Source organism: Odocoileus virginianus, chromosome 3, assembly GCF_023699985.2.
Source record: "Odocoileus virginianus isolate 20LAN1187 ecotype Illinois chromosome 3, Ovbor_1.2, whole genome shotgun sequence".
NCBI classification, from domain to species: Eukaryota; Metazoa; Chordata; class Mammalia; order Artiodactyla; family Cervidae; genus Odocoileus; species Odocoileus virginianus.
Window position 1 is genome coordinate 9105010 of NC_069676.1, and position 27644 is coordinate 9132653.

Here is a 27644-nt window from a genome sequence, read left to right on the forward strand (position 1 = left end):
ATCATGAAGATTAAATGAAAGCTACTCCATCTATCTAGTGCACAATATATGCTTGCTAGATCATAGCTTTTTTATGGCTGGTTTGCATTTTTGTGTGGCAGAAACCAACACTTGTACTATGAAGCAATTTTCCTCCAATTAAAACCTATGACTTATTCATGTTGATGTTTGACAGAAAACAACAAAATTCTGTAAAGCAATTATCCTTCAATAATAATTTTTTTAATTGTGGCTTTTTTTTAACCAAGAACACCCAACCCTTGGTCCCCTGGACCCAAAGTGTTAAAGAAGACCTCCTTCATGTTTTCCTCACTACCGGAAATTGGACAATGGTGAGAGATGCAGAAGGGAGATAGTTCCACTGTGGACCACTCCCCTACAGTGTAACTCAGAAATGTGACCACAGCTCCCTTGCTTCCCCATTTCTCAGCACACGTATTGGAAGAAACCGGAGCTTCCTCTTCTGAGATGGGCGAACTTCCCCTGACCCCAGATAAACAGTTGCTTGGGCCAATGGTCCCCTAGGTGGAGAGCTTAGAACAGGATGCCCACCCAATCTGAAGTCTATGGGCTGTTGCTGTTGCTGTTCAGTCACTAAGGTGTGTCCGACTCTTTATAACCCATGGACTGAAGCACACCAGGCTTCCCTGTCCTCCACTATCTCCTGGAGTTCAAATTCACATCCACTGAGTCGGTGATGCTAGCTAACCATGTCATCCTTTGCCGCCCTCTTCTTTCATCTTCAGTCTTTCCCCACATTGGGGTCTTTTCCAATCAGTCACTTTTCATGTCAGATGGCCAAAGTATTGGAGCTTCAACTTCAGCATCAGTCCTTCCAATGAATATTCAGGGTTAATTTCCTTTAGGATTGACTGGTTTGATCCCCTTGCAGTCCAAGGGACTCTCAAGAGTCTTCTCCAGCACCACAGTTGGAAAGTATCAATTCTTTGGCGCTCAGCTTTTTAATGGTCCAACTCTAAGGGCTGTATAGAGGGTTAATTTCGATACGGATGAGCTAGGGGCAGGTGTGGAAATGGGAGGAGACAAGTACAGAGGAAACAGGAAGTGAAGTGAATGCCAATCCCCTCCTCCCACTACTTGCCCTGCTGAGATTCTGCTTGCCTTAATCACTTGCTCTGAGTCATAACAGGAATGACTGTGCTAATAACTCAGGGCACTTGTTGATCAATAACCTGATTAGCTTAGACCCACCCTGTTGCAGGGACTATCTGAAGAGACTGATGTATTGAGCTGTGCCCAGCTTGGGGTAGTACCAGCTCTCTGGGGGAGGGGGGTTGATTGGCACAGTGACTAGGAGGCGCACCTCTGGAATTTAACGGGCGTCACAGGCTGAACTGGGTCACCCCAAATTCACTTGTTAAAGTCCCACTGACATCTCAGAATGTTAAGACATTGGAGATAGTGTTCAAAGAGATAATCAAATTAAAAGAAGTCATCAGGATGTGTTCTAATCCAGTATGACTGGGGTCGTTAAAAGGAGAAGAGAAATTATAAAGGGAAAACCTCCTGAAGACACAGAAGACAGCCACAGTCCAGCCATGGAGAGAGGGCTCACCAGAAATCAACCATGCCGACACCTTGATCTCAGACTTCCAGCCTCCGGAACTGTGGAACCTCCCTGGTGGTCCAGTGGTTAAGAATCCACCTTCCAATGCAGGAGACTCGGGTTCAATCCCTGGTCAGGGAACCAAGATCCCACATGCTTCTGGGTTACTAAGTCTGACTGCAACTACTGAGCCTGCACACTCTAGAGCTGGTACATTGCAACAGGAGAGATACCCACTTTCAGCAACGAAGGCCTAGTGCAGCCAAAGATTTTTAAAAATAAAAATACATTTCTGTTGTTTAAGTCAGTTTATGACACTTTATTATGACAGTCTCAGCAAACTGACACAGTAGGCAAGGACCACACAGTGAACTGACTATTTTGAAAAGATCTAATGTTGCAAGAGAGCTTCCCTGGTGACTCAGTGGGAAAGAATCCACCTGCCAATGCAGAAGTCTTGGGTTCAATCCCTGGATTGGGAAGATCCCCTGGAGAAGGAAATGGCAACCCACTCCAGTATTCTTGCCTGGAGAATCCCATGGGCAGAGGAGCCTGGCAGGCTACAGTCCATGGGGTCACAAAGAGTCAGAGATGACTCAGCAACTAAACAACAACAACATTGCAAGAGCTAATGAAGAGAGTAGCATGGAAACATATATATTACTGTACGTAAAATACACCAGCGGGAATTTGCTGTATGATGCTGGAAACGCAAACCCAGTACTCCGCGACGACAGAGGGGTGGGATGAGGTAGGAGGTGGGAGGGAGGGCCATGAGGGAGGGGACATATATATACTTATGACTGATGCATGTTGATGTACGGCAGAAACCAACACAATATTGTACAGCAATTATCCTTCAATTAAAAATAAATAATTTTTTTTAAAAAAAGAGCTAATAGTCCAAGAAAATCCATCCATAGTAAAATGAATTACTTCATCAAAGAGCTTCACAAGCCACCTAAAGGCACAAGCAGGTAGGAAGATGTCTCCATTATTGTCCTGAGGATCTCACAAAGTCATGGCCTGGCCTAGGTGAGGAATTTTGACTTTCAGCTGGTCTCCCTTTCTAGAAGTTCCACAGCTCAAGTCTTGGCAGAGGTCTGATTCCACCACCTAGGTTGAGCAAACCTCACCCAAGACATGGAAACAGCTGCATGTCAGGAATTATTGCCCCACCTGCTTCCCAGAAGGAAATGGTAAACCAGTCCAGTACTCTTGCCTGGAGAATCCCATGGACAGGGGATTCGGGTGGACTACAGTCCACGGGGTCGCAGAGTCAGACACGACTGAGCAGTGAGCATGGCACGGCTTCCCAGAAGTTGGTTCACATCAGGTAGGCAGTAAAGTGTCCAAGTCCCATCACATCATGATCATGGTCCAAAGGAGCCATAGGATTTTCAGTTCCAGCTCAACTAATGTCAGACTTGGAGCTCCTGGAGTCCTTATGGTTTCCTAAGAGCCATGATCAGGGACCTGGTGAGTTCCCTCCAGACCCAGAACTGGGAGACCATTACTAAACCTGATATCCCTCCCGCTCATCTACTTTGGACTGAGTTGTGTCCCACCAACCCCGCACCCCAAAAAAACTTTCATGTAATTAGCCTCCAAAAAAAATAAAATAAAATAAAATAAAAATTTTTTTTAAAAAAAGAGTTAAAAAAAAAAAAATCCCAAACCCCAATGTGATGCTCTTAGGAGGCAGGGCCTTAGTGGTGATTAGGTCTTGGGGTGGAGCCTTCATGAAAGGGATTAGTGTCTTTATAAAAGGGACCCCAATATAATATGATAGCCCTTGTATGTGGAATCTAAGAAGAAATGATGCAAATGAACTTACTTACAGAACAGGAAGAGACTCACTGACTTAAGAGAATGAACTTGAGGCTGCCCAGGGGAAGGATGCAGGGAAGGGATAGTTAGGGAGTTGGGGATGGACATGTACACTCTGCTATGTCTAAAATGGATAACCAACAGGGACCTACTGTAGAGCACAGGGAATTCTGCTCAGTGTTATGTGGCAGCCTGGATGGGGGGAGTTTGGGGAAGAATGGATACATGTGTATGTATGGCTGAGTCCCTTCGCTGCTCACCTGAAACTATCACAACATTGTTAGTTGGCTATACCCCAATACAAAATAAAAAGTCTTTAAAAAATAAAAATGGACCCCAGAGAGTTCTCATTCCTCCCAGAATGTGAGGACACAGTGAGAAGATGACATCCATGAACCAGGAAGCAGGTCATCACTAAACACTATATCTCTTTGAGCCCTGATCCTGAGCTTCTCAGCTTCCAAGACTTTGAGGAAAAAAAAATGTCTGTTATGTATAAGCCATCCAGGGTACAATATTTGGTAACAGTAGCCTGAACAGACTAACACACCATGCAACAGAACAAGCCCCAAGTCCTCACCCCAGAAGTGATCTGACTTGCACCCCAGGGAACTTGCTACGTCCGGGCTGCAGGTTCCATCCTGGGTGCTGCCAGTTCCCTCTGTTCATGTCAGTTCCAGAAGGGCAGGAGGTTTTCACCTCCAAGAGCCAAGGGGCATGGGGTACAGATGGACCTCCACCCAGCCTCAACTCTGGGGTTCAACAGGAACATTTCCGCTCACAAATCCAATACGTAGTTTTGTCACAGGAGAGGTCATTCCAGGTGCCACCTTTGTTCATGCTGGCACAGTTCTCATTATTATAGAGGTTGTTGGGTTCCTGTGGGTCCCAAAAGCTGGATAAAGGAGAAAGTGGATATAGGGTGAGGTGAATAAATGGAGCACAGCCGATTTTTCAAGGCAGTGAAACTGCAATTCTATACAATACTGTGATGGTAGATGCATGACATCATGAGTTTGTCAAGACCCATAGAATTTTGGGAAGTTCCAATGGCTCAGCAAGTAAAGAATCCAGGAGCTGCAGGAGATGTGGGTTCGATCCTTGGGTCAGGAAAATCCCCTAGAAGAGGAATGGGCAACCCACTCCTTGCCTGAAAAATGCCATGGACAGAGGAGACTGATGGGCTTCAGTCCAAAGGGATCCAAAAGAGTCGGACACTACTAAGCAAGCATAGATTTTTACAGCACTAAGAGTGAACCTTAATCTGACCTGTGGACTTAGTTCATAGTAATATGTCTATATTGGTTCATCGATCGTAACACACGCACTATACTAATGCAAGATGTTAATACTGGGGGAAAATGTGTGCAGGACAGAAGGGATGTGGGAAACAGTGCTCCGTACCTTCTGCTCAATTTTTCTAAAAAATAACATACTACTCAGCCACACAAAGAATGAAATTTTGCCATTTGCAACAACATGGATAGACTTGGAGGATATTACGCTAAGTGAAGTAAGTCAGAGAAAGACAAATACTATACGATATCACTTACATGTGGAATCTGAAAAATACAACAAAATAGTGAATACAACAACAAAGAAGCAGACTCACAGAGGTAGAGAACAAACTAGAGGTTAGCAGTGGGGAGAGGAGAGGAGAGAGGGGGATATAGGGTTAGGGGAGAAAGTGGTGCAAAGTGTTAGGTATAAAAGCAAGGTCTTTGTTGGTAGCACAGGGACCTCTCCTCAATAGTCTGTAATAATCTAAATGAGAAAAGAATTTGAAAAATAATAGGTATACATATATGTGTAACTGAATCACTTTGTGATACACCTGGAAAGCAAATGTAAAGCAACTGTACTCTGATATAAAATAAAAGCTATTGGGGACTTCCCTGGCAGTCCAGTGGGTAAGATTTCACCTTCCAATTCAGGGAGTGTGGGTTTGATCCCTGGTCAGGAAGCTAAGAATCCACATACCTCAGAGGCCAAAACACAAAACAGAGGCAATATTGTAACAAGTTCAATAAAGACTTTAAAAATGATCCATACCAAAAAAATCTTTAAAATTAAATAAAAATTACTTTTTAAAGGTAAACAATTTTTAAAATAATAAAATTTTAAAATAAGCTATAAGGATATATTGTAAAACATAGGGAATATATCCAATATTTTATAACTTTAATCATTGCAAATCACTATGCTGTACACCTGTGACATATAATACTGTTTATCAACTATACTTCCACTTAAAAATAGTGATAAAAGGAAAAATAAAGTCTATTAATTTAAAAAAAAAAGAATACTAGAAAAAAGAACAAGAAAAGCCTTCATGGTTCAGGGCTCTTTTTTCCACCCAAATCATTCCTACAGCCTTTCAGACTTACATGAAAATGTCATGTTGTCCCTGCCACCCCAGCAGCTTGTCTGTGCTAACTCAGCGCCATCACCCTGTTCAGCAGAAATTCTGCAGGTTCCTGAATCAGCTTCCTGCATCTGGTCAGTTTCTGTTCTCTTCCAAAGAACATTTTTGTTAAACCACATCCCCCTCAACCTTCCAAGTAACGTAGTGTTTTAGGTCATGTTCCTTTTTTTTTTAATCGAAGTATAATTGCTTTGCCATGTTGTGTTGTTTCTGCTGTACAATGAAGTCAGTCGGTTATAAGTATACATATATCCCCTCCCTCTTGGAGCTTCCTCCCACCCCACCCCCCATCCCACTCACTCAGGTCATCACAGAGCATAGAGCTTCCTGTGCGTTATAGCAAGTTCCCACTAGCTATCTGTTTCACACATGGTAGTGTATACATGTCATTTGTTTGGTTTATTCATTTTGTTCTGCTTTTATCTCACAATTTTTTCCACCCCCACCTCAACCACCACCGTGTCCACAGAGCCAAATCTGGCAATTCAGGTGCATGGGATTTATTAAAGGGTGTTCTCAGGAGAGGGGGACTGAGAGAAGAAGGATGAGGCAGGGGATAGAATTGAGCAAGGATGTGAGTTTAGCCTGGTCTAGACTCAGCCTGTGGGTTCACCACAGGGAGCTCTGGAATTTGAATAGCGCAACAGAGTTTTTCCAACTTGAAACAAGGGGTCCAGGCAGTTCTTAACCTGTCATTGTCTGTGGCATGACTTCAATGGGAGTGGTGTAACCTCCTAGCTGAACAGGCTTCTATTCAGCTGAGGTCACCTCTCTGAAAAAGCATAACTGTGAGCCTTTAGCAGTCAATGCCCCCTGCTGGGGGGTGCCTGCACCAGCCCCCAAAAGGGATCTGAGCTGAGGACCTGCAGGGACACATCATCCCATGCCATCTCTATTTACAGAATTCTACCTCCCTCCAGGAATCTTTAATAAAAAAATAAAATCCCCAGAAAAAACACTAATATCTCTAATATATAAAGAGTTCCTAGAAGTCAATAAGAAAAACACCAAAACTCCAATATAAAAAACACACAAAAATCTTTCCATGTGCCACAAGGAAAGATCTCATGCGCCACAACTAAGACTCAACACAGACAAATAAATAAATATTTCTTAAAAATACACAGAAGATATGACTAGATAATTCACAGAGAAGTTAATACATATGGCTATCAAATATACAAAAAGACACTCAACCTCAAGCATAACAGAAATGCAGATTAATACTACATTGGCCTCTCATTGCCCTGTAATGACCTATGTGGGAAAAGAATCTTAAAAAGAGTGGATATATGTAAATGTATAACTGATTCACTTCACTGTACAGCAGAAATAACACAATATTGTAAATCAACTATACTCCAATAAAAATTAATTTTAAAAAATACTATATTAGTATTCCATTTTTCACCTACAATTAAAACAACAAAATTCCAAAAGTTTGATGAGTGTGTGGGGAAAAAAAAAAACAAATGTAAGTCAAGCTGGTGAGAGAATAAATTGGTATAATCATATGAGGGACAATTTGTTAATATTTACTCAAAATACAAATACAGACATGGCTATATTTATATTTTAAATAAATACAAATTTAATACATACAATATAAATAAATACAAATTTTCCCTGGTGGCTCAGTGGTAAATAATCTGCCTGCCAGGGAAGGACACATGGGTTCGATCCCTGGTCTAGGAAGAGCCCACATGTTGGGGAGCAGCTAAGCCCGTGCAGCGACAGCTGAGCCTGTGTTCCAGAGCCCAGGACCCACAACTACTGAAGCCCTCACCCCCTACAGCCTGTGCTCCCAAACAAAAGAAGCCAGCACAGTAAGAAGCCGGCAGACTGCAACTAGAGAATAGCCCCCACTTGCCACAACTAGAGAAACCCCGCAGGCAGCAACAAAGACCCAGCACAGCCAAAAATTAATTTGCTAATTGGTTAAATTATTTTAATAAATAAAATTAAGTACAAATACACATTCTCCTTAAGAAGATAGAGCATGATGGCTGGCAGCATGGACTTGGAAGCCAGGGTGCGTGGCCCTACCACCTGCCAACTGCCTGACCTTGGACGATCGCTTAACCCGTCTGTGCCTCTCTTTCCATGTCTTTAAATGGAGAGGATAACACTACTTTCCTTACAGAACTACTAGGAAAATTAAATAAATGAGTTGATACAAAGAATGCCTCCCCAAATGAGATCCTGCTCATTCTTTTGGCAAATCAAAATCATCCTCTTGGGACTTCTCCAGTGGTTAAGACTCTGAGCTTCCACTGCAGGGAGCACAGGTTTGGTCCCTGGTCAGGGAACTAAGACTCCAAATGCCATGTGGCACAAAAATAAATAAATAAAAGATCTTTAAAAAGCATGCATCTTAAAAAAAAAATCTTCCTCGTCCTCTTACCCAATAGCCATGGCATCTTTTCTCTCTTTTTTTCCCCTCAACCATTGGTCTGAGGACTTGATATGTTTGAGCAGTTGTGCTAAAAGGCTGAGATGTTGTAAGGAGGGGGAAAAAAAAGTGCAGGCACCAGAAACCCTATCAGAAAAAAAGTACCCTTGTGCTTCCCTTGTCCAGCTCTGCCTGGGGTTTTTTGTGTATGTGTGTGTGTGATTGGTTGATATGTTTTGTTTATTGTTTTAATGTTTAATTTATTTTTTAATTGGAGGATAATTGCTTTACAATATTGTGTTGGTCTCTGCCATACATCAGCATGAGTAAGCCACAGGCATACATATGGCCCTTCCCTCTTGAACCTCCCTCCCACCTCCCGCCCCATCCCACCCCTCTAGGCTGTCACAGGGCACCAGGTCTGAGTTCCCTGCGTGATACAGCAAACTCCCACTGGCTATCCATTTTACATACGGTAATGTATATGTTTCCAAGCTACTCTCTCAATTCATCCCACCCTCTCCATCCCCCACTGTGTCCTCAAGTCTGTTCCCTATGTCTGCATCTCCACTGCTGCCCTGCAAATAGGTTCATCAGTTCCATCTCTCTAGGTTCCATATATATGCATTAGTACATGATGTTTGGTTTCCTCTTTCTGACTTACTTCACTCGGTATAACAGACCCTGGGTTCATCCACCTCCTTAGGACTGACTCAGAGGTGTTCTTTTTCATGGCTGAGTAATATTCCATTGTGTATATGTACCACAGTCTTCAAAGTGAATCAGCTGTACATATACATATATCCTCCTTTTTCTGATTTCTTTCCCATTTAGGTCACCCCAGAGCACTGAGTTCCCTGTACTAGGCAGGAGGTTCTAATTAGTTATCTATGTTATACATAATATCAACAGTATATGTATGTCAGTCCCAATCTCCCAGTTCATCCCACAACCCCTTTCCCCCTTGGTATCTGTACATTTGTTCTCTATATTTGTGTCTCTATTTCTGCTCTGTAAATAAGATCGTCCATATTAATTTTTTCAGATTCCACTTAAATGCATTAACATATGGTATTTGTTTTTCCCTCTCTGGCTTACTTCACTCTGTATGACAGTCACTAGGTCCATCCACATCTCTACAAATGACCCAATTTCGTTCCTTTTTATTCAACCTGGGATTCTAAAGAATCTGCTTGTTTGGACTTCACAAAGACCTACGAGGAGGAGAGACCCAATAAGCCCTGGATACTTGCCTCAAAGTGACGGGTGACCCATCCAGCCACCTCCAGTCCCCTTCAATATTTATGTCATTCAGCCCCAGCCAGTACACCCGTGGAGATCCATGAGCTTTGGCCACAAAGTCCTGCAAGTACAAACTTCATTCAGCCATCAGTTCTTCTACACACACCCTGCTTGTCTCACATATATTCAGGGCTTGTGAACGCCACCCCAGTACCCATCCCAAATCCCCATGGCATACAGAACAAGATCAAAACCTTCCTCCCACTTGAGCACATGCAGCGGGAATAGTCATGCTGCTTTCTCGAAAAACCTATGAACTACTCTGTGCCTCAGTTTCCACCTCTGTAAAATGGGATAATTGTAACTACCTCCTCATAGAGTTATTGAGAGGATCGAATGAATTAATATGCATAAAGAATTCAAAACAGTGTCTGACATGCTGCAAGTACTGTGACATCTTATTTTATGGGAGTATAGTAGATTTCCAATTTGCCTTGATTCATGGACCTAACATTCCAGGTTCCTTTTTTTTCTTTTTGTCCAAACTCTCTTTATTTACATCTCTTCCCCACCCGCCAGAGTCCCCCAGCAACCTTCCCCTTGTCTGGACTGCCCCCAACTTCCCGAGCACTCCTTCTATTCCAGGTTCCTATGCACTATTGCTCTTTATAGCATCAGACCTTGCTTCCATCACCAGTCACATCCACAACTGGGTATTGTTTTTGCTTTGGCTCCATGAGAAACACTGGGCTGGATGAAGCACAAGCTGGAATCAAGATTGCTGGGAGAAATATCAATAACCTCAGATATGCAGATGACACCACCCTTATGGCAGAAAGTGAAGAAGAACTAAAAAGCCTCTTGATAAAAGTGAAAGACAGTGAAAAAGTTGGCTTAAAGCTCAACATTCAGAAAACTAAGATCATGGCATCTGGTCCCATCACTTCATGACAAATAGATGGGCAAACAGTGGCTGACTTTATTTTTCTGGGCTCCAAAATCACTGCAGATGGTGATTGCAGCCATGAAATTAAAAGACGCTTACTCCTTGGAAGGAAAGTTATGACCAACCTAGACAGCATATTAAAAAGCAGAGACATTACTTTGCCGACAAAGGTCCATCTAGTCAAGGCTATGGTTTTTCCAGTGGTCATATATGGATGTGAGAGTTGGACTGTAAAGAAAGCTAAGCGCTGAAGAATTGATGCTTTTGAACTGTGATGTTGGAGAAGACTCTTGAGAGTCCCATAGACTGCAAGGAAATCCAACCAGTCCATCCTAAAGGAAATCAGTCCTGGGTGTTCATTGGAAGGACTGATGCTGAAGCTAAAACTCCAATCCTTTGGCCGCCTCATGCAAAGAGTTGACTCATTGGAACAGACCCTGATGCTCAGAGGGATGGGGGCAGGAGGAAAAGGGGACGACAGAGGATGGGATGGTTGGATGGCATCACCAACTCAATGGAGATGAGTTTGAGTAAACCCGGGAGTTGGTGATGGACAGGGAGGTGCTGCAGTTCATGGGGTCGCAAAGAGTCAGACACGACTGAGTGACTGAACTGAACTGAACTGAGATTTCCAACGTTGTGTTAGTTTCTCCTATACAACAAAGTGAATCAACTACGTCTGTGCATATATCCCTTTCCTCTTAATTAGCCTCCAATTAAAATAAATAAGTTAATTAAAAAAAAAAATCTCTTCCCTCTGGAGCCTCCCTCCCACCACCTCCATCCCACCCCTCTAGGTCATCACAGAGCAATGAGCTGAGTCCCCTGCACTATACAGCAGTTTCCCACCAGTCATCTATTTTACACATGGCGGTGTGTATATGTCAGTGCTACTTTCTCAATTCAGTGCACCCTCTCCTCCCCACCCCAGGACCACTCTCCCCATGTCCATTCTCTATATCTGCATCTCTATTCTTGCCCTGCAAATAGGTTTGTCACTACTATTTTTCTGTATTCCATACAGTACTGCAACATCTTAACATTTAACGGATAATTTAAGGAACATTCTAATAATAACAACTGATACCTTGGATTTCCTGGTACTTTCACACTCCCAACCCCTGCAGTCCTAAGCAACATCCAGGCAAAAAAGGAATTCATTGCTTCAGAAAAAGAACGCGGGGGAGGGGAGAAATAGGAGATTCCCAGCTTTTGTATTTCCAACGCCCAGGCCTTTGGGAGGAAAGAAAGGACTTGGATCAAAGATGAGAAGAAAGTATCATGATTTGAAGCAACTACTGGAGTTCCCTAATGGTACAGTGGGTAAGAACCTGCCTGCCAACATAAAGGACACAGTTCAGTCCCTGGTCCAGGAAGATCCCACTTGCCGCAGAGCAGCTAAAGTCCATGTGCCACAACTACAGAGTCTGCATGCTGCAACTGCAGAAAACCACGCACCTAGAACCCGTGCTCCACAACAAGAGAAGCTACTGCAATGCGAAGCCCAAACATCACAATGAAGAGTGGCCCCTGCTCAATTAAACCAGAGAAACCCCACATGCTGCCATTTGTAGCACCATGGATGGGCCGAGAGAGTGTCATACTGAGTGAAGTCAGACAGCAAAGGAGAAATATCATATGATATCTCTTATACATGGACTCTAGAAAGAAATGATACAAATGAACTTACAAGACAAGAGACTCACAGACTTACAAAACAAACATGCTTGCCAAAGGGAAGTGATAGTTCAGGAGTTTGGGAAGGTCATGCACACACTGCTATATTTAAAATGGATAATCAACAAGGACCTACTGTATAGCACATGGAACTCTATTCAATGTCATGTGCCAGCCTGGATGGAAGAGGGGTTTGGGGGAGAATGGATACATGTATATGTATGGCTGAGTCCTTTCACTGTTCCTTTCACCTGAAACTACCATGACATTGCTAATCGGTTATACCCCAATACAAAATAAAAACTTTAAAGTTTGAAATAAATCAATAAATTTTTTTTGAAGAAAACCAGCATAGCCAAAAATAAATACGTAAAAATTTAAAAATAAAGCAACTCCTCTCCAGGCAAACTGATCTATGGAAAGGAAACCAGACGTAGTTTCCTGGGGTGGGTGGGGGTGACTGGAAAGACGGCATGAGAGAACTCCCTGGGCTGTGGAAACATTCTAAATCTTGACTGGGTTGACAGTTACACAGATGCCTACATATGCCAAAACTCAGTGAATGTGCAGTTAAGATCTGTGCATTTTACTCTTCGCAAATCATATCTCACTCACTCAATCTTATTCAAGACCAAGATTCCTTAAAAGGTAAAGATGAGAGACGGCAATGGGAAAGACGCCACGGAGATGCAGACGCGGTGGGTGCCGGGAAGAGGCCTCTGCATTTCGTTCTCTGGTAGAGCCTGAATTGATGGCCAAGACCCCAGATGGATATGAAAACTCTAAAAAGTAGAGGGACTCTGGACCTTGTTTCTTGGGTAAAACCCCAGAGAAGTATCAGGAAATCAGAAAGAGCAAAGTGCTGCTCAGCCCATCAAATTAGCATAGTGCCCTGAAGCTGAAACTCCAATACTTTGACCACCTGATGTGAAGAGCCAGCTCGTTGAAAAAGCCCCTGATGCTGGGAAGGACTGAGGGCAGGGGGAGAAGGGGACGGCAGAGGATGAGATGGTTGGATGGCATCACTAACTCAATGGACATGAGTCTGAGTAAACTCCGGGAGATAGTGGAGGACAGAGGAGCCTGGCGTGCTGCAGTCCATGAGGTCACAAAGAGTCGGACATGACTTAGTGACTGGATAACAACAACAACTAGCACACAGTAGGTGTTCAAGAAATGTTGATTGAAATAATAAGTGAGCTACACAGGCTTCCCAGGTGGCTCAGCAGTAAAGAATCCACCTGCAAATGCAGGAAACATGGATTCAATCCCTAGGTCAAGAAGATCCCCTGGTAAAGGAAATGGCAACTCTCTCTAGTATTCTTGTCTGGAAAATCTCACAGACAAAGGAACCTGGTGGGCTACAATCCATGGGGTCACAAAAGAGTCGGACAGGACTTAATGACTAGAAAAGTGAGCTACACACTTTGCACTGGTTATCTCATTTGATCTTCATGATGACTCACTGAAGCAAGGATTATTAACCCCATTTTATAGATGGGAAACTTGAGGCACAGAGCAGTTAGGTAATTTGTCCAGGATCATTCACCCAGTGGATGTCCCAGTGGATACCAGCTTGGAACAAAGATATTGAGGACCAGATATGCACTCCCCTCCAAGCCATCCCTACTCATAAGAAAAACAGATGATCCCAACTGATTGAGATGAAATCTCCACCACCTTGGTATAACAGGAGCTCAAAAGAGGAAGGAAATGAGTTATTTAAAGCAAAGTTATATTTCTTAATTACCTGAGTTTAGTTGTTGTTTAGTTGGAATATGACTTACACCTGACCCATTCACATCATCTAATCTGATCTCAAAAAAAAAACACCCTGTATTAACTACTCAATACAAATGATGCTATGAAACAGAAGGACTTTTTTAAAACAGAGAAGATACAGAGGGAAAAAATAAGATGGTAGCCTAAATCCAACCAAATCAATAATTACATTAAATGTAAATGATCTTTTGCTGGGTCATATGGCAGTTTTTCCTTTTTTTCTCTTTTTTTTCAATATTTGCTATTTTTATTTATTTATTTCGCTGTGCCGGATCACAGTTGTGGCATGTGGGAATCTCCAGTTGCAGCATGCAGGATTCAGTTCCCGGACCAGGGCTTGAACCCAGGCCTGCTGCATTGATAGCATGCAGTCTTGGCCACTGTACCACCAGGAAAGTGAAAGTCGCTCAGTCATGTCTGACTCTTTGTATAGTCCATGGACTATACAGTCCGTGGAATTCTCCAGGCCAGAATACTGGAGTGGGTAGCCTTTCCCTTCTGCAGGGGATCTTCCCAACCCAGGGATCGAACCCAGGTCTCCCTCATTGCAGTCAGATTCTTTACCACTGACCCACCAGGGAAGCCCAAGAATACTGCAGTGGGTAGAAGTTCCCATATGATAGTTTTATTCCTAGTGTTTTAAGGAATTGCCACGTGTGTGTGAATGCTCAGGCGTGTCTGACTCTTTGCGACCCCATGGACTGTAGCCTGCCAGGCTCCTCTGTCCGTGGGATTTCCCAGGCAAGAATATTGGAGCAGGTTGCCATTTCCTACTCCAGAGGATCTTCCTGACCCAGGGATCAAACCCACGTCTCCTATGCCTCCTGCATTGGCAGGCGGATTTTTTTTTTTAACCACCGAGCCACCTAGGAATTGCCATGCTATTCTCCATAGTGGTTGTATCAGCTTACACTCGCATCAACATTGTAGATAAGTGGATAAAGACGATCTGGTACATGTGTACAATAGAATATTACTCAGCCATAAAAGAATGAATTTGAATCAGTTGCAGTGAGCTGGATGAAGAGTGAAGTAAGTCAGAAAGAGAAAAACAAATATCATATATTAAGGCATATATATGGACTCTAGAAAAATGGTACTGATGAACATATCTGCAAGGAAGGAATGGAGACTTAAATGTAGAGAAGGGACTGTGGACACAGTTGGGGAAGCAAAGGGTAGGACAGATTGAGAAAGTAGCATTGACATATATACACTATCACATGTAAGATAGTTAGAAGTTGTTGTGTAACACAGGGAGCCCAATCTAGAGCTCTGTGACAACCAAGAGGGGTAGGATGCAAACGGGGAGCGAGGCTCAAAAGGGAGGGATATATACATATAGCTATGACTGATTGGGCTTCCCTGATAGCTCAGTTGGTAAAGAATACACCTGCAATGCAGGAGACCTGGGTTCGATCCCTACAGAACCAACACAACATTGTAATTATCTTCTAATTAACAAATTTTTTAAATCTGTAAATGATCTTATAATACCAATTAAAAGCCAGAGATTCTCAGATTGAATTAAAAAAAATAAGACCCACTATATGCTGTCAACAAGAAATCTTAAAATAATGACATAGGTTCAAATTAAAAGCATGGGGAAAAATAAACCCGGCAAACAATAATAATCAAATAGTGCTATGAGTTTTATGGTTAAGAACAAAACTAGCTTCCTGGGCTCAAACCCCAGCTCTGACGTTCACCAGTTGTAACAAGCAAGCTGCTTGAGTGAAATAAGCCTCAGCTTTGTCCTCTGTAAAGTGCCGATATGTAATGATATGCACTGTGTCCAAATGGTCTTTTCACCTAGCTTTGGTAGTATTAAGTCATTAAAGTAACCTACACTCATTTCAATTCTCCTAGTACATACACACAGATGAAACTGTCTTTTTCTATCACCTTAAAACATAACAGTGCCCATGTGATTTCTTTGTGAGTGCATGCAGGTAGAAATTTTGCCTCAAACACTTCCACCATTGAGCTACAGGGACTGGCTGTTATTTTAACATAACATAACCTCTCCTGACTCTCACCTAATTTATAGGGCTGTTGTCAAAATTACATTAATGCATAAGATATCTGGAATACAGCCTAGAGAATGGAAAGTGCTACCAAAGAGATAGCCATTATTATACCTCCATGTTAGGAAACTGAGACTCAGATTGAATAAGTCAACACAATCAGGATTTGAACTCAAGCAGTAACCTCAATATTAAAAGTTCTAGTGACTCAAAAACAATTCCAGTTTCTCTACATTCAGGCCAGGGAAGGATGTGTAAATCCTAGGAGAGAGGCAGGCTGGCCCTGCTGGTTCTCAAGGGTGTGGAAGGGACAGCTCACCTGTTCATCAGAGTTACTGATGATGACCAAGTGAGAGTAATTCTCCTGGCAGAACGTCCGGGCTTCATCCCATGTCTTGGTGCTTGGAGAGAAGTAGTAACACTTACCCTGAAAAGGGAGCCAGCCTTCAGGGCAGGTGACCCTGGTACAGTCTGGGGACAGGATAGGATTCTGTCAGAGTGGCCCCAGAACCAGAGTAATGTACATGGTATGCCATGTACAGGTGTTCAGGCTGTGCACTGCTCAACTCTAGCGGGGGTTGGGAGGGAACCAATCACATAGATTGCACTGAGAATCACTCCCAAGGATTTGTGCTCTGTACTGGCTCCACCATGCCCCCCCAGGTCAGGGTAGTTTCCCAAGTCCCACTTACCTAATAAGCCCCGAAGTTCCAGCAGGGACTGGTTGGTGTCAGCTCTTATGCGCTCAATGTCCTTCTTCAGGCCAGCTAACCCCACCATGCCAGTCACTGTCAGCAGGAATGGGCTGAACAGTTAGAGACCCAAACCCCCATGTACCCACCTACCAATCACTGACTGCAGACACACCAGGCAGAGGCAGGAGCTGTGTTCCCCACCATACCATGTTCTAGTGGGTGATACTGAAACTCAGAAAGCAACATGGTCAGGGCCCAAGAGGAGTCCTAGAGTTACTCAGAGGAGAGATTAATCCCTGAGGCTTGAGGGAGAGTAGAGATGGTGAGCTTCCTGGAGGAGGCAGGTTTTAAAGGGAAATGGTGGTTCTGTATTAGTGAGGAGGCTCAATAGTCAGGGGCCACCTTGGAAGCAAAGATCCAGAGGCAAGCATGTTGGGAAAGGCTAGTGCAGTAAAAGTCAAGGAGAATCTCACAGGAGCTTGAGCTCCAAGTGGGATGAGGTCTGGCGTTTGGGTCCTTGAATGCCAAGCCAAAAGTTTTGTATTGGACTCTGGGCAGTGAGAAGCTGATGGTTTTTGAGTGTAAGAGTGGGTTGGTCTGAAGTGTGGGGAGAGGGAGTGTGGAATGGGGCAATATTCAGATATCACCAATCATAGTGAAGGCCTCTTCTACAACTAATGTGTTCCCACTACTCTCACACAAATCTGCCCTCTTGGGTGGCTCAGATGGAAAAGCATCTGCCTACAATGCAGGAGACCTGGGTTTAATCCCTGGGTCAGGAAGATCCTCTGGAGAAGGAAACGGCAACCCACTCCAGCACTCTTGCCTGGAAAATCCCATGAACAGAGGAGTGTGGTAGGCTACAGTCCATGGGGTTGCAAAGTGTTGGACAAGACTGAGCGACTTCACTTTCACTTTCCAATACTCCCCAGGGTCATCAACAGATGACACTTCAATTAGACAAAATAGAAATATTAGATAAATAACTCAATAGATAAGTAGGTAGATAGATGATATATAGATGATTGATAAATAGATAATAGATTATTGATGAAGAAACAGATAATTGAAGATAGATAACTAGATAGTTAGATGATAGATGATTGACAAATAGGTAATAGTAGATAGATAGACAGATAACATATATGTTATCCTTGACACTCTTTCCTCTCACCCATCACCATTCCCACTCACCCATCCCCAGGGTCAGTCAATTTTACCTCCTAAACCTTTCTACTCTACCTACTTCTCTTCAACCCCAGAGCCACAACCCTCAGTGAAGCAACCATCCTCTCTCAACTACCCATCCTCCTCCCTTGTACTTAAATGTTGCCTCCTACCTCAGGGCCTCTGCACATGCCTGAGATTCTCAACTCCTTACCTAGTTAATTCCACATTTCCTGAGTCTAACATATTCACTGCATTCCCTGCCCTCATTGGCCATAAGGTTCCTGATGAAGCAGACAGTTCATCACATAACTAACTTATGATAAGTGTCATGAAACAGAAATTCAAGAGGCAAGGAGAGACCGTAACAGGGTCTGAGCCTCAACTGGAGGCGTGGAAAGGCTGCCCTCTCTATGGTAAGTTAAAGAGGGCTGCAAATTCTTTGTCCTTCCCCCAAGGAATGGCAGGATTACCTACCCTCCTTCTGAATCTAGGCTGGTCCTGTGACTAGTTTTGACCAACAGAGTGCCGTGGACTTGTGGCTGTGTAATTTCTGAAGCTGAGCCCTAACACCACCATGCTGTGAGGAAGCTCAAGTTATGCATGTGGAGAGAGGAGCACCCAGGCACCAGCCACGTGAGTGAAGCTTTCTGGAACCTTCCAGCCCAGCCCAGCTACCCAATGACCCCAGCTCACCCCACAAAGAGTGGATGTACCATGCTGAGCTGTTCTGAATTCCTGCCTTGTAGATTTGCTGGGACAATAAGTGACAACGCTGGGAGGAAATAAAAGCCATGTTTCTTCACAATCACCCCCCAGAAAAACGACCACATTTCCAGCGTTCGACAACCACAGTGACTCTTGGCCACCATATTGGAAAACGGTGGAGGGCTAGATACACGCATGTATGCGTGCACGCACACACACTCCATAGGGACAGGGACTCTGTTGTGCTCACCCTCCTAAGCACCCAGCCCCCACCCTGGCACCTAGCACAGTGCCTGGCAAACACGGTTGGGGTTGGGGTTGGTGATGAAGCTGGATTTGCCAATCATGTTGGTGCTCAATATGACTGGAAGGGATGATTGACACCACTCACCATTCGCTCGCCATGCCATCTGCTGGAAGGTCAACATCCTCAGTTCTTCCACCACCTCCTGGTCTATGAGAAAGAGTCCAACGTGAGCCCAAGCCCTCCCATTTGTTGTTGTTGCTCTTGTTTAATCACAAAGTCGTGTCCGACTCTTCTGCGACCCCATGGACTGTGGCCCCCAAGGCCTCCCATTCCCCTTGCCCAATTTGTCTGCATGCCCCTTTCTCCCTTTACTCACACTTGATCAGAGTCACAACCAGACCGGTGCAGCCCATGAGCAGTGACACCACCACCAGCAGACACAGGTACACCAACAGTCTCTCCTGGTAACATATAAGACCTCCGAACTTCTGACTGACCCAGGGCACTGGAGTTGCTGGGGGGTGGAGATGGGGACAGAGACGCTGACACTGGTGCTTCAGACAGGGAGGAAAGGACTCTTGAGCTTTTCTCCAAGAGTGGGGATGGAGTGGAGGGGCGCAAAGGATTAAGGTCGTGACTGGATCATCAGGTGGGGTCAGCAAGAGAATGCCAAACAGAGCAAACCCTGAAGAAGCCCAGAACGTTTGTGGAATACATCCTATGTGCCCAGCATCCTGTCACACCCTTATTATCTTCTTGAATCCTCACCCTTATGACATAGGTTTAATTGTTCCCATTTTGCAAATAAGTAAACTGCAGGCGTAGAGAGGTTTACGCCTGACCTGGACCCAGTTCTTCTCTTTTTTATCCTTTTTTTTTTTAATTGGGTATGTTTTACAATATTGTGTTAGTTTTTGCTGTACAATGAAGTAAATGAGCTATATACATATATCAGTATATATACAGTGTATACGTATATATACTATACAGAGAGAGTATATATATATCCCCTCTCTTGAGCCTCCCCCTCACCCCCCATCCCCACCCCTCAGAGGGCTGAGCTTCCTCTGCTATATAGCCGCTTCCCACTAGCTATCTATTTTTACACAGGGTAGTGTATATATGCCAATGCCATTCTCTTAATTCATCCCACCCTCTCCTTCCTCCACTGTGTCCACATGTCCATTTTCTATGCCTGCGTCTTTATTCCTGCCCTGCAAATATCTGTACCATTTTTCTAGATTCCATGTATATGTATTAATATGCAGTATTTGTTCTTCTCTTTCTGACTTCTTTCACTCTGTATGACAGACCCTAGCTCCATCCACATCACTACAGATGATCCAATTTCATTCCTTTTTATGTCTGAGTAATATTCCATGATATATATGTACCACACTTGCATTATCCATTCACCTGTCAATGGATATTTAGGTTGCTTCCATGCCCTGGCTATCATAAATAGTACCCAGCTCTTCTCTTTAACATTTAGGATGTATCATCTTTTATGCTTCAGCAGCCCCCCACCCAAGTTGCTCCCCAGGGACCCAAACTATGGACACTTGCATCCCCTAACTTATATGCAAACAGGAGGTAGGGCTTGAGGAGTAGACATCCTGGGTCCCTAGGGGTCTGGTCTAGACTCAAAAAGGAGGAGCTTGGAAAGGAAGTGTTTCTTTCCCAGGGTCTAACTCCAGAGCTTACACACACTGGTCACCGTGGGAAGGGAGACAGAAGCACACCCAAAGGACTTACTGGCTACAGGTGACTGGGATGGAAGATGCGTCAGATCAGTGCCTGGGAGAAAGGCAAGAGAAGTTTATTCAGAAGTCACTGAAAGACTTTGTCTTCCAGGATCAACAGCCTCCCCCCAAGCCCTCTGATCTATTCTCTGGTCAGAATTGGGGACTGGAATAAGGACTTCCAAGTGCCCCTCTAGGATGTCGTAATGGGTATCCCTACGGCTCACCCATCTGAGGCGTCAAGCTAGTGACCGGAGTGACATTCAGGCCTGGAAGGGATCAGAAAGAGAGAAGTCAGGCACAGCAGGACCTCAGCCAAGGGAACAGGATGCTCCCGGCCCTGGATCCTCACCCGTGTTCTTCGGGAGCTTACAGGGAAGTGGGGGCCTCTCCGATTTCTTTCCTGAGGAGGGAGGAACGGTTGCTCAGGCTCAGAGCAGGACCAAGCCAGCGCTGGGTCTCTGATACCCCCAGCCCCAGCTCACCTGCCCTGGGAGGTCTTGGTGGAGCCATCCAACCTGGGGAAGAGAAGCTCAGAGTCAGGGCTGGTCCAAGGGTGGGACTGGGGTGGAAGCCAGTGACGGAAACAGGGTTGAGATTGCAGGGGAGGCTTAGGGATGGGGTTGTGCATGAGAATGGAACTGGACTTAGGGGTGGGGACAGGGTTAAGATCCAGTGACCAGTGGTCCTAGTGGTCCTCCCAATGCAGGGGGCCCGGGTTCAATTCCTGGTCAGGGAACTAGATCCCATAAAAGAAAGAAAAAAGTGAAAGTGTTAGTAGATCAGTCGTGTCCGACTCTGAGACCCCATGGACGCTAGCCCGCCAGGCTCCTCTGTCCATGGAATTCTCCAGGCAGGAATACCGGAGTGGGTAGCCATTCCCTTCTCCAGGGGATCTTCCCGACCAAGGGATTGAACTCGAGTCTCCTACATTTTGAGGGCGAATTCTTTTCTGTCTGAGGCACCAGGGAAGCCCACAAAGATTCGGCTTGCTGAAATTAAAGAAAGATCCCCTGTGCCACCATTGAGACCTGGTGCAGCCAAAAAAAGAGAAAAATAAACAAAGACCAGCCTCCTGAATTACCAGGACTTTCCCAATTTTAAAGCTGGAAGCTCCAGATTCCAGGAAATCTTTCATCCCTGGATAAACTGGGACGGTTGCCTACTCTAAGTTAAAGACACAAGCGAGGTTGAATATGGGAATAGAGTGAGGTTAAGGTTGGGGGACTTCCTTAGTGGTCCAACAGCTAAGACTCCATGTGCCCATTGCAGGGGGTCTAGGTTCAATCCCTGGTCTGGGAACTAGATTCTTCAGGCCACAGCTAAATGAAACTGTTAAGATTCCATGTGCTAAAACTAAGGTCTGTTGCAGCCAAATAAATAAATAATTTTTTTTAAGGTTAGGGGACTTCCCTGGAGGTCCAGTGGTTGAGAATCCCCCTTCCAATGCAGGGGATACAGGTTAGATTCCTGGTCGGGGAACTGAGATCACACATGGGGCAGCTAAGCCAACAAACTCTACAGCCCGAGACCCACAAGGAAGAGACCCCCGTGCCTCAACTAAGACCCGACTTGGCCAAATAAATTAATTTTTTTAAAAAAGGTTAGGGTTGATATAAGTGTTTGGACTGCAGTGAGGATGGGGCTGAAAGAAGGATCATGGGAGTAAGGTGATGATTCAGGATGTGGTTAGGGGGGTGATGATTCAGGATGTGGTTGGGGGGGTGATGATTCAGGATGCGGTCGGGGGGAAGAATGTGGTTGTAGCTGCATTTGGGGACGGGGGAGAAGCTGAGGCTGGTTTGTAGTTGTGTGGGGCTTGGTGATGGCTTTGGATCTGGACATAGAGATGGGATGGAGCCAGGCCTGAATTTGGAGATGATGGGGTCTAAATCTGGGAAAGAGGTGACCTTGAAGACAGGGATGAGGGACTTCCCTGGCAGTCCATTGACTGAGATTCTGCACTTCCACTGCAGGGGGTGAGGGTTCGATCCCTGGTCAGGGAACTAAGACCTCCTATGCCACATGGCACAGCCAAAACAAATAAATGTGATTTTTTTTTATTTAAAAAAAAAAGACAGGGATGGGGTGGGGAGCATGGAGTTGGGCTTGGGGATCGTGTTGGGACCAGGTTGCAGTTGAAGATGGACAGTAAAAGAGCCAAGCCCAGGGCACCTCCTAGCTCCCACTGAGCCCCATGGTGCTCTGGGGCCTCCCAGGCTGACTCCACTCTAGACTCACAAGTGGGGGATGTAGATCCACCTGGAATGCCAGCCCCGCCCCGACCCTGTCCAAGGACATTCAGGGGCCCTGGTGGGAGTTGGTTCAGGGAAACCTCAAAGCCTCCACTTTTTTTTTTTTTTTGGCTGCATCACATAGCCTTCAGGGCTTTCCTGGTGGTTCAGTGGTAAAGAATCCAACTGCCAATGCAGGAGATGCAGGTTCAATCCCTAAGTTGGGAAGATACCTTAGAGAAGGAAATGGCAACCCTCTTCAGTATTCGTGCCTGGGAAAATACATGGACAGAGGAGCCTGGCAGGCTACAGACTGTGGGGTTACAGAGTCAGACATGACTGACCACACATACACATAGCTTTCAGGATCTTAGTTTCTCAACCAGGAACTGAATCCAGGCCGTGGCAGTGAAAGCACCAAGTCCTAACCACCAGACCACCAGGGAATTCCTAAAGCCTCCACGTTTATATACACTTATCAGACTCTTATTGAGTCCCCAGCCAGGCGTGGATCATTCAAGTCTAATTTGGGTCCTGGGTGTGAATGCAAAGAGATTGAGGAAATACTGGTCCCTGAACAGCTTCTAAAAGCCTGGCACTCATGTCTCAGGACTTTGCATCCACCAGTTCTTTTGGGAGCTCCTTTCCTTAACAAACTCCTATTCACTCCTCAAGTCTCACTCCAATGACCCTCGTCTCACCCCCAATTCTCCCACTAACGCAGGCAGAGCCCTCAATTACCCTCAGAATTTCCCCCATTTCCTACTCCCTCCCCTCTCTGACTTGCTCACCCAAGACTACACAGAACTGAGTGTGTGTGTGTGTGTGTGTAGGTTGCTCAGGCATGTCTGACTCTCAGCGACCCCATGGACTGTAGACCACCAGTCTCCTCTGTCCATGGAATTCTCCAGGCAAGAATACTGGAGTGGGCTGCCATTCCCTTCTTCAGGGGATCTTCCTGGCCCAGGGATAGAACCCAGGTCTCCCACATTGCAGGGAGATTCTTTACCCTCTGAGCCACCAGGGAAGCCGCTGTGCACAGAACTGCCTCCCCCATCAGACTGAGAGACCCTCAAGAGGGAGGCATGGGCGCTCCCACCATTCTGGTGCCCAGCATGAGCAGGCTGACCGTGTGTGTCTGCTAGGCCCAGCTAATCCCCCCTGGAGAACCTGCTCCCCAGCCTTCATCCCTCAGGCTGCACATCTCTTCACCTGGCCTCAGAGAGGTCCTCTTACCTGGCTTGGGAGGAAGGTCCTTGTAGGGTGGCGTCATGTTCTCATAGTCGTCATCATCATCCTCTTCCCTGGACCCTTCTAGAGGGAAGGCAAGTGAGCGCCCAGCCCACCCTCTCCTCTGTCCCTCACACCCTGGTCTCCAGCCCCAAGGTGGGAACACGGCAACCTGGGTCCCGACCACCCCTGGCCCCCAGCCCACGCCTGGCCAGGGCAGTACCCGGCAGGTCCCGGCACCCAGTGTTGGTATACAGGGCGCACATGGGTGCAGTTAACTCCAGGAGCCTGAGGAGGGGTGGGCAGAGCCTGCCGGCTTCCACTCCTTGTGTCCCCAGCTCAGGTGTCTGGGGCTTTTCTCAGTTCCTTTTTTCTTTGTCTTTAATAGTCAAGAACATGCAAATCCATCTGGAGGGCAACACCCCAGACCACACACACACACACACATTTCCCCCTAGTTTGAATTCAAGCATAGAAGTGACAATGACAACAGCCCCTGCATTTGACTTCCCACGGAGACCAAGCCCTGGGTGAAAAAGATGGAGCAGCTCCTATCTTCAAGGAACCATCAGTTGAGACAGGAAAGATGATACACCTATAAAGAAATACAGAAATAAGTGATACAGTTTGGTTTTTCATTTTATTTCCAGTAGCAACAAAGTATTATTTTAAAATAAGATAAAATAGGGTAAAGGGATGGGATGGGGGCTAATGTAGAGAGGTGATCAGGGAAGGCTTCCTGGAAGCAGTGACATTTGCAACAAGATGTTAAAGTGATCGGTGCTAAGTACTCCCACATTCCACAGTGAAGTTCTAGGCTCCCTATAGCTACATAATACATAACCCCCAAAACTTCATGACTGGGCTTCCCTGGTGACTCAGTGGAATCCACCTGCCAATGCAGGAGACACCGGTTCGATCCCTGGTCCAAGAAGATCCTACATGATGTGGAGCAACTAAGCCCATGCACCACAACTCCTGAGCCTGCATGCCCTAGAGCCCGTGCTCCGCAACAAGAGAAACCCTTGAACAGCAACTAGCATGCCCCCCATTTGCCACAACTAGAGAAAGCCCAGCACAGCAATGAAGACCGAACACAGCCAAAAATAAATAAAAAATTTTAAAGCAAAAAAGAAAATAAAAGATGTCCCCACCAAAGCCTCAGACACTCAGTGGTCCTCCTGACCCCTTGGTCTCAGTCACATGAAACAATTTTGAACTTATGACCTCCAGAACTATGAAAGAATTCATTTTCATTGTTTTAAACCACTACATTTGTGATGATTTGTTTCAGTAAGCATAGCATATTACATACCCCAGAGGGCAAGACCCCAATTCCTCTTTCGAGGGGCTTTCCACTATAAGTGAAAGGAAATGCAACTCAGATTGGCTTAAACAATAAGGAAACCCCATCGGTTACATCCTTGTACATGTTAGAATATCGGGCTGGGTGGTTTTTAATAGAGATTCAGAACAAGAGTGGCTTAAACAAGATGGAATTTACTTCTCACCTCACGGTCTCAGAATAAGCAATTCACAGTCTCCGCCACTGGAAACTCTTCACCAGCACATGCACGGGGGATGGCCCCAGCCCTACTTGAGGTGGGAGGGCAGCAGCTGACCAGCCCCCCTCTCCAGAGAAAGCTCACCCCAGGGGCTGGAGTTTCCCTGGGTGCCATGATGTCACACACACAACCTCTCCCATCTACCTGAGGTGTAGCTGTGCTGTTCCCATTCTACAGATGGGGAAATGGAGGCTCATCTGAGAGGGAAGACCCTGTCTGCCCAGGACATACCCACTGAGCAACGAGTATCAGATTCCAGATGGATATGGGGGTCAGGGTGGAAGGGTGAGGAAGGGATGGGCTGGAGGCACCAGCCCAGAGGATGGAGAAAATCTCTGGCCACCGTCAAGAGCATCCTTTAAGGTGTGTGAGCCTGGGGAAGGTAGACAGGCTGAAAGCTGGGTGGTCTCACTATGCGAGGGTGATCTCCACGCAGCCAAGGTCCTGCCTGGAGACCTGATGCACAGTAGGTATGCAGGAACTGGTCGTGAAATCCAGTCCCATCAACTGGGTATAACGTAAAGCCATGGGCCCAGGCTGACCCAGCTCTGTCTCTCCTGCTGTGTGACTTCAGGCAAGTAGAACAACATCTCTGAGCAAAGGTCTCCTTATATGTCCAGGGGAAATTGGGAACATTTATCCATTCAACAACATTTATCCATTCATTTATCCATTCAACAGATGTGTACTGACCGCCTCCTACATGTTAGGCTCTGCTCTGGAAACTAGGGAGACATTGGTGAACAACAATAGCAACAGAAATCCCTACCCATGGGAGTAGTTGTTGTTCAGTTGCTAAGTTATGTCTGACTCTCTGCGACCCCATGGACTGCAGGACGCCAGGCTTCCCTGTCCTTCTCTAGCTCCCAGAGTTTGCTCAATCTCAAGTCCATTGAGTTGGTAAATGTAGGGCAAGGGAGTTAGAGAAGGCAAGGTTCAGAAAAAGAACGAGACCGGCACTTTACAGGAACAGATCACCTTTAATGAGGCGAGAAGGGGCAGCAGTCAGATTAGTGAGCTGCTGCACTAACCCAAGAAAAGAGTAAGTATATATAGGCATATATGTGGAAAGCTACTGTCTTAAGGGAGCCTGTCCTTCTCCAAGGTTATTTGGAGTAGTTATCTCTTAAAGGGCTGGGGCAAGGAATTCTGGACACTGGCCAGAGGCTGGACTGGCTGGGAGCTGGGTGTAATCAACCTTAATATCCTTTTTTTTTTCCTTCGGTGAGAGGATTCTTTGTTTTGCATAGAATGGTGGGGAGGACCTGGAGGGGAGTTTTAGCTCCAGGCTATTTTGAGCCGAGTAACTTTCCTTCACTGAGGCCATCCAACCAACTCATCCTCTGCCACCCCCTTCTCTTCCTGCCTTCAATCTTTCCCAGCATGTCAGTGAGTCAGCTGACATGACTCATGCTGGGAGTCATAAATCAATGAGTCAGCTCTTCGAATCAAGTGGCCAAAGTATCGCAGTTTCAGCTTCAGCATCAGTCCTTCCAATGAATATTCAGGGTTGACTTCCTTTGGGACTGATTGGTTTGATCTCCTTGCTGTCCAAGGGACTCTCAAAAGCCTTGGGAGTAGAGATAATAAATAAAATAAATTAATAAGATATCTTGTATCAAGAACAAACTAGTGGTTACCAGCAGGGAGGGGGAAGAGATGAGGGTCAAGACAGGGGTAGAGGATTAAGAGATAGAAAGTGCTATGAATAAAATAAATACGCAACAAGCACATATTGTACAGCATCTGGAAGTACAGCCAGTATTTTGTAATTTTTTTTTTTTTTTTGGCTGCACTGAATCTTTGTTGTTGCTTGAACTTTTCTCTGATTACAGTGAGCATGGGCTACTCTTCCTTGAGGTACGCAGGCTTCTCACTTGGGTGACCTCCCTTGCAATGCACAGGCTCTAGGCACACGGACTTCAGTAGTTGCAGCGCTTGGGCTCAGTAGCTGTGGCACACGGGCTTAGTGGCCCCAAGGCATGTGGGATCTTCCCAGACCAGGGATCAAACCTGTGTCCCCTGCATTGGTAGGCGGATTCTTAGCCACTGAACCACCAGGGAAGTTCGGTTATAACTTTAAATGGAGTATAATCTATAAAAATGTTGAATCACTATGTTGTACACTTGAAATTAGTAAAACATTGTGAACCAACTATACTTCAATC

At 45.4% G+C, this 27644-nt stretch overlaps 1 protein-coding gene across 5 annotated transcripts; it reads right to left on the minus strand.

Annotated features, from left to right (window-relative positions):
* Window positions 1-1871: 1871 nt before the first annotated feature.
* CLEC17A (C-type lectin domain containing 17A) lies at window positions 1872-24282 on the minus strand. Of its 5 annotated transcripts, none has more exons than XR_011486110.1 (13): window positions 24135-24281; window positions 23918-23995; window positions 20933-20965; window positions 20800-20850; window positions 20675-20716; window positions 20461-20502; window positions 19082-19219; window positions 18850-18912; window positions 16581-16676; window positions 16208-16359; window positions 9468-9577; window positions 3978-4292; window positions 1872-3022 (listed from the first exon to the last, which is right to left on the minus strand). XR_011486110.1 is itself a non-coding variant. In XM_070462912.1 (12 exons), the coding sequence occupies exons 1-12, from the start codon at window positions 24175-24177 to the stop codon at window positions 4157-4159; spliced, it is 963 nt and encodes a 320-aa protein (XP_070319013.1). In that variant the 5' UTR covers window positions 24178-24282; the 3' UTR covers window positions 1872-4156. The 5 variants fall into 5 exon arrangements, 3 of the variants coding, with proteins under 3 accessions (XP_070319013.1, XP_020772296.2, XP_070319020.1); XR_011486112.1 differs by lacking the exon at window positions 1872-3022 and adding an exon at window positions 11490-11635 and having other exon boundaries at window positions 4204-4292; window positions 24135-24282; XM_070462912.1 differs by having other exon boundaries at window positions 1872-4292; window positions 20821-20850; window positions 24135-24282.
* Window positions 24283-27644: the final 3362 nt, after the last annotated feature.

What these genes read in the sequence shown, in the direction of transcription:
- CLEC17A (XM_020916637.2), bottom strand. Translation starts at nt 24,177, where the DNA reads ATGTGCGCCCTGTATACCAACACTGGGTGCCGGGACCTGCCGG. An exon ending in TGGGTGCCGGGACCTGCCGG is followed by an intron (nt 23,996 to 24,134) that starts GTACTGCCCTGG and finishes CCTTCCCTCTAG; the next exon opens with AAGGGTCCAGGGAAGAGGAT. An exon ending in TAGCTTGACGCCTCAGATGG is followed by an intron (nt 20,503 to 20,674) that starts GTGAGCCGTAGG and finishes CCTTTCTCCCAG; the next exon opens with GCACTGATCTGACGCATCTT.